We start from the raw sequence: 6,823 nt of genomic DNA, 5'->3' as shown, positions 1-6,823 counted from the left end.
AATCTGTCCAGAACCTGGCTGCTCACAAGCATCGTGGACTACCAGCCGCCTGGGTAGCTAGTATAAGCCTGACTGTTGGAAAAGGGATATTTCCAGGACAAATTCATGTAACTTCCCTTGCTTCCAAGCTGGGGGTGCTGGGGTATCCCTGTCACCCGATGGATGTCTGGGTGGTTGGAAGAGGTCACTGCCAGCACTCTGTAACTTTAATCTTTCCCTGTGTAGTTTCCATTTAAAAAACTCTATTTAGAAGGAAAATAAACAGGCATTCAATGATCTTATTACCATTGCAGGAAAACCCAGAAAACCAACAACTGACATTAAATAACTTGTTTAAAATGAAATACAAAATACATGAAGAAACACATCGCGACATCTGATGCAGAAACCACTGCAGGTCATTGCATTAAACAATGAGATGTAGGTCAGATCAGAGAATCAAAGAAACCACCACAAAAACACCCCTTGCTGGTTTAAATGTGAGAGTTCAGGTGCATTTGTTCACATTTACCTTGTGCGTTAGTGTATCCAGAGCTGGTGAACGATGCGATTTCAGCTTCCACCTTTAGAGCAGATGCTTGCTCGTGTTTCCACAACACCTTTGTTCCCTTTCTTGTTCCCTGCTTTCAGAGCGAGCTAGAAACCAAAGCACGACACTGCCTGAGGGAAATCTGCATCCCACAGGCACGTTACAGCATCTTTTATTGCATCCGCATCCCACAGGCACTGGTGCTGGCGTTGACCTGGTGGGGAAAAGCATCCACCCTCGTGGCGTTTCAGCTTTATTGGCAATCCAAAGGCTGCCGGGGGCAGGCTGGTTGTGTGCCACTGAACCCAGTGGAGCAGCCCCCAGCAAGTGTGCTGGGTCTTAGCAAAAGGCTGGGGTTCTGCAGTATTCCCACACAGCTAATGATAAACCTCCTTTTACTGTCAAGTGGGAGTAAGCTACGAGCCATGAACTGATGTCACAAACTCTTCTGCACAAGAGGCAGAAAACACAAAAAGCTCAGATGGATCAACCACTTCCACCATTTCATGGTTTCCAACAAACTTTATTCAAGGCAAGGAGCAGAACGAAAGGCGAGCCGTTCGTCAGAGGTACATGCATAGCTGTGTGGCAGAGCGTCACCCTAACTGTATATACTTCAAATATAATAAACAGGCTATAATAACCTTTATAAAAGGGTCTGTCCGGTGCAGCTGGCCTTCAGCTGAGCTGGTTACTGGTGCGAGGACTTGGTGCTTGAAAAACAGTATAAATAGTCTTTAAAAAACGAGCCCAACAGCAAGGCTGCAGCTCAGCAGCACATCGGCCGCGGTGCAGGACCCTCAGCGCGGCCGCGGTGCCGGCCCCAGCCCCTGCCTGCACCCACCGTGCCAAGGCTGTGACACTGCAGGGACAGACGGACACGGGGCCATCACACACAGCCACACTGGACATGGGCACTCCATGTATGTATTAAATCCAGAGAGCTGGAAGTGCTTATTGGTTAAAAGTCCTTTGACTACAAAGGGCAGTTGCTGCTACTAGAAAAGGAGCCTATTCCAGCTAGAACACACCTTCACTGCATCCCTGTCAGTGTTCAAGGCCAGCTTGGACGAGCAACCTGCTCTAGTGGAAGGTGTCCCTGCCCGGGGCAGGGGTTGGAGCTGGAGGAGCTTTAGGTCCCTTCCAACACAAACCAGCCTGGGATGGCCCCAGGCAGCACACTGAGCATGCTGCCAAGTGCACACGTAGGTGCCTGCATGCACAGGGAAAGGCTTTCCGAGGAGCTAGTGAAGAAACAGGCAGGAGGGCTCGGGATGGGAGCGCTACCTCTCGGGGTTACTCTATGTTCTAGCTACAGGGAGGGGCTAGGGCAGCTGACGGATGCTCACTTGTCACCCCCAGCTCGAGGGACCCACCGTCCCCTTCCCGGCGGGACACGGGGACACCCCGGCAGCGGCCGGCATGGGGGGAGAGCGCGGCCCCAGCACCCGTCAGGACAGGGAGGTGATGTTGGAGCGTCCCCCCGGCGGGGCCATGATCTTCTGAGCCGTGCGGCGTGCGATGTGGTCGTCTGCCTGCGAGCCTGCGGGACAGGAGAGCATGGGCAGGCGGGGCCATGGCTTTGAGGGCACAGATCATAGCACATTCCCTGGTGGAAACACCCATGTTTTCACTATGTATCGTTTTGGACACTGTATTAATGCCATTATTTACCTGAACATCTTTCACCGCTTCTCTCTGGGAAACATTATAAATGCTTTCCTCTATAAACAGATTCTATCTAATAAAATGTGGGACCTTGTACATTTAGTAAACACTATGTGATCCATTTGATTTCAACCAGCTAAGAAAACATCACTGAAGTCATTTTACAGCAAAGCACTGGCTTTCCAAGGTCCCTAAATCTGCTGATGGGCAGATTTCTGCAGGATGCTGAGCTGAATGAAGCTCAATATTGGGCAGTTTTTTTCCCTGTGAGGGTGCTGAGGCGCTGGCACAGGGTGCCCAGAGAAGCTGTGGCTGCCCCATCCCTGGCAGTGTTCAAGGGCAGGTTGGACACAGGGGCTTGGAGCAACCTGCTCTAGTGGAAGGTGTCCCTGCCCGGGGCAGGGGTTGGAGCTGGAGGAGCTTTAAGGTCCCCTCAACACAAACCATTCCATGGTTCTGTGAATCATTGCCTGCTTATGCAGAAAGTTCAAAGGAATTAAATTCTGGTTTCTGTAAATGGAGTTTTTTGACTCATATCTACAACCCCAACCACTTCTAACCCATGACTTGCAGGGGATGCAGCCAGGGCTGAAATCGGGATGCCCCCCTCAGCAGCCACCGCAGCATCTCCATTGACCCAGGCAGGACGCTGGTAAGACCCACACCTTCATCTCATCCTCCCATCATTGCAGTCTCCACCCTCCATGGCCCTGCACTCACAACCACCTCACAGTCCCCCACCAGGCCTCATGATGCACGTTCATCAGTGCATTACCCAGATACCATAAAGCATCCCGGAGGTTTCTCTGCTGCATCTAGTCCCTGGGCTGCTGCAACAGCAAGAACTGCTTTTTACTGAGCAGAACTGCAGTTCCACTCCTCAGCCTTGCCCTGCTGCGCACACAAGTGATCCCCACGCAAACCAGCCCCGGCTCTGGGGACACCTGCCCTACCTGAAAGGCTGAACCCCGACTGGTGCAGGTTGCGCACGGCGGGGGCCGGGGCTTTGCCCGCACACGGTGTGATCCTGGCTCCCGACGTGGGGGCCACGGCTCTGGTGCTGGTGAGGACCTCATGGACCGGCCCGTCGTAGAGCCCGCGGGGAACGCCGTGGATCTCAGCCAGCTGCAGGGGGAGCAGCGGAGGGTAAGGCACGTATTGAACAAGAACCAGACCCAGCTCATGGGTAACGACCTCTTGTCCTTCTCTCCGTGCTTAACCCCCCACGGAGCGGTTTTGGGGAGCCCAGGCAGGACAAGGCACCCAGCAGTGCTCCCACCATCAAAGCCAACCAGAGGATGCTGCCTGGACCCCACGGCAAAGGTCACGTCCCCTCGGAAAAGGGGTTCCAAGAGGCCCCTGAGGGTGCTATAATACTCAAATAGGTGTCACTGGTCAACGTGCCAACCCACACACCAAAGCAGTGACACGACACGTCACAGACTTCCAAGGCCTAGAAAGAAAACCATTAATAATACTCTTGTTTCTGTTGCCTATTCCATCAGCAGACCTGCCACAACAGTGACTGCAATTCAGTAATGCAGAGAGACTGCAGCTAAAATACGGGATCATGGCAGGTAAAATTCTCCTTACCCTGTTCCTCGCCTTTATCCTTTTATAAACAAAATCAGGGAATGTCTTTCTGGGAATGAAGCGACCTGAGCCCTGGGTTACACACAGGTTTCCATCTTCAAGAACAACTCTTCCTTGACTTATGACCACAGTAGGAGCCCCATGACACTCTGTGCCTTCAAATATGTTGTACTCCACATTCTGGAAAAAACAAACCATAGGGCTAGGATTTATGAAGACAAGGTGACAGTCTGGCCAGTTTTATACACCCCCACCCCCAATTTTTGTACATTGCTCCTTATGCATAATCAGTTGTACTTAACTAACCCTTCATACTGCAAATGATCATAGAATCCCAGCCTGGTTCGGGTTGGAAGGGACCTTAAAGCTCCTCCAGCTCCAACCCCTGCCCCGGGCAGGGACACCTTCCACTAGAGCAGGTTGCTCCAAGCCCCTGTGTCCAACCTGCCCTTGAACACTGCCAGGGATGGGGCAGCCACAGCTTCTCTGGGCACCCTGTGCCAGCGCCTCAGCACCCTCACAGGGAAACACTCAGGAAGATCAGACCATCCAGCAACTGAGGAGCTGCTTAAGATGTGAAGGGCCTTGCATTTACTTTTACAAATACAAGCAAATTAAAACATCCTTTGGATACTGTACAGGGTAAACACTTTATAGCTGGAACTTCCAACCCAAATCATGATTCTATGGTCCCTGACCTGAAGAATTACACTGCTGTACTGCTCAATTCTGACATGAAAACCAGCTCAGAAAATACTGTTTAAAACATGTCACCAGATTGTGGGTTTTTGCTGAGATGATCCTCGTGGCCTTGGGGTTCCACAGCACCAAGTCCGCGTCGGCGCCCAGGGCGATGCGCCCCTTCCTGGGGTAGCAGTTGAAGATCTTGGCAGCATTGGTGCTGGTCACTGCTACGAAGCCGTTCTCGTCCATCTTCCCTGAGACCTGGGGAGGAGAAGGGAAGAACCACCACTGCCCAGACCTGTGCTCTCCCACCATGAGGAATGAGGATCTGGGAGAAGGTATTGCAGGATCCAACTGTGTGGCCATGCGGTGTAAGGAGCCCCCCTGTGACAGCGCTGCAATCACAGGGAAGGGAGATGTGGAGGCTCAGCCTGGGGGCTAAATCATACCCTAGATGGGGTTTATTTTCCATAGGCTTTGAAAAACAAGACGTTCACTGGTAGGCTCCAGCTCCCTCTACAGGGATCTCATGTTAACTGGAGATGGTTAAGGATATTTCAATGAAGAAAGACTGGAACTGGACCTGAACAGTGCTACTGATCCTCTTTACTTATTATCCTAAGATAAATTCTATCTGTCTTTGAGCAAAGCCTACCTAAGACAGAGGCTTTGGGGTGGACTGGTTTCCGAGCTCCTGGAATTCCCACATGGATGCAGCCAGAGCCTCCCAGTGATGCTCCTCGGGAGGGCAGGGTGCACCGGTGCACAGGGACACGGGACCCAATCCCACCAGCCAGACACTGGTGCACCACAGCTCTGCTCCACTGCCCGGCAGACACGGAGGTGCCTCCAGAGCCTGTCCCCACCGATGGGAACTGGGACGACCCGGCAGCTGGGAGGCACAGCCACAGCCACCAAGGGGGAGACACCCCGTCCCCATCCTCCTCCCCAGGCTCCTGCAAACACTGGGAAGAGGAACATCACGTCTCGCCCTTAGCAAAATGTGCCGGAGAGACCTTCCCTTGTGACTGTGAGTGAGAGCGGGGGGGTGATCCCGCAACGAAGCCTTTGAAGACACACTGAAGGCATTCGAGTGTCGCACCTTCTCTCATTAGCGAGCTCCTCTGCGGTGCCAGTCTAGACACTGTCACACCTCCTGGCTTGTGTGATTTAATGAGGACAGCGGCATCGCCTGGCACAGCACCGCTCACGTGCACCTCCAGCCCCAGCCTCCCAGGAACCAGCCTTGTGTCAGTACCTACCACACACTTCTCCCAGATGATGGACATCCGCTCCTCGATGCCGTTGGTGCCCTCGGGGATGAGGGTGAAGTTGTCCTTCCCCACAGCCTTCTGCGCGGTGGTGAAGGTGCAGTGAGCGCTGCCGGCAACCTGCAGGTCCCCGCTGGGCAAAGCACAGCGGAGGAGGTCAGAGGAGGCATCCCAAACCACTAACCCCCTGCCAGCACCCAGCTCCAACCCCTGCCCCGGGCAGGGACACCTCCCACTAGAGCAGGTTGCTCCAAGCCCTGTTCAACCTCTCAAACACAGCAGATGCCCTCAGGCTCCCACACTGACATGGAACTCACCAGGACAGGAGGGAGGAGAGGTGCTCCGGTGTGGTGGGGTCGGGGCTGATGGGGGGAGACGTGACGAAGGCTGCGGCTTTGGCCCAGTTTTTACTCCAGTAGTGAGAGCCGTCGGTGCCCAGGCTGGCGGTGATGGGCTCTCCATACACAACCGTGCCTGTGGAGCAGCAGTGAATGATGCACACATACTGTGTGCCACAGAATCCCAGACTGGTGTGTGCTGGAAGGGACCTTAGAGCTCCTCCAGCTCCAACCCCTGCCGCGGGCAGGGACACCTTCCACTAGAGCAGGTTGCTCCAAGCCCCTGTGTCCAACCTGGCCTTGAACACTTCCAGGGATGGGTTTTAACGGAACAGAGGAGTGGTTTGGGTAGAAGGAACCTAAAGACCACCCAGCTCCAACCCCCGGCAATGGGCAGGGACCCCTTCCACTAGAGCAGGTTGCCCAGAACCCCATCCAGTCTGGCATCGAATGTCTGCAGGGATGGCACATCGTGCCCTGCAGCCTCTTTGCACACAGCGCAGACACACACTGGGTTAATGACACAAGACATTTCACTGATCTTCAGTGTTCCCAGCACTGCAGCTTTATAAATTCACCTTAATCCTTTAGATCACCTCAGCTAACTGGGACATGCTGTCAAAACACGTTTTGAATCCGAACGTTTTCTCCTTAGACCAAGCACACATTCATGCCTCCTTTAAATCAAAGCAGCATCTCTGTAGGCAGGGATGGCTGTGCTCCCCCTCCTGTCCCCGGGC

General features: G+C 53.6%; 1 protein-coding gene across 1 annotated transcript in view; it reads right to left on the bottom strand.

Moving 5' to 3' along the window:
* Positions 1-1,980: 1,980 nt before the first annotated feature.
* LOC104413586 (dihydropyrimidinase-related protein 4-like) overlaps positions 1,981-6,823 on the bottom strand; it is a gene marked incomplete at its 5' end in the record, with an annotated part of 8,534 nt that continues 3,691 nt past the window's right edge. Inside the window, 6 exons of the mRNA XM_010024621.1 lie at positions 1,981-2,072; positions 3,151-3,322; positions 3,791-3,970; positions 4,565-4,735; positions 5,737-5,878; positions 6,063-6,219. Of these exons, the coding sequence (XP_010022923.1) occupies positions 1,981-2,072; positions 3,151-3,322; positions 3,791-3,970; positions 4,565-4,735; positions 5,737-5,878; positions 6,063-6,219 (914 nt within the window). The remainder of the gene's footprint in view (positions 2,073-3,150; positions 3,323-3,790; positions 3,971-4,564; positions 4,736-5,736; positions 5,879-6,062; positions 6,220-6,823) is intronic.

This window comes from Nestor notabilis, unplaced genomic scaffold, assembly GCF_000696875.1.
Source record: "Nestor notabilis isolate BGI_N333 unplaced genomic scaffold, ASM69687v1 scaffold26511, whole genome shotgun sequence".
Classification (NCBI taxonomy): Eukaryota; Metazoa; Chordata; class Aves; order Psittaciformes; family Psittacidae; genus Nestor; species Nestor notabilis.
The sequence above is the reverse complement of the archived record's forward strand: the minus strand, read 5'-3'. Positions and strand labels throughout refer to the sequence as shown.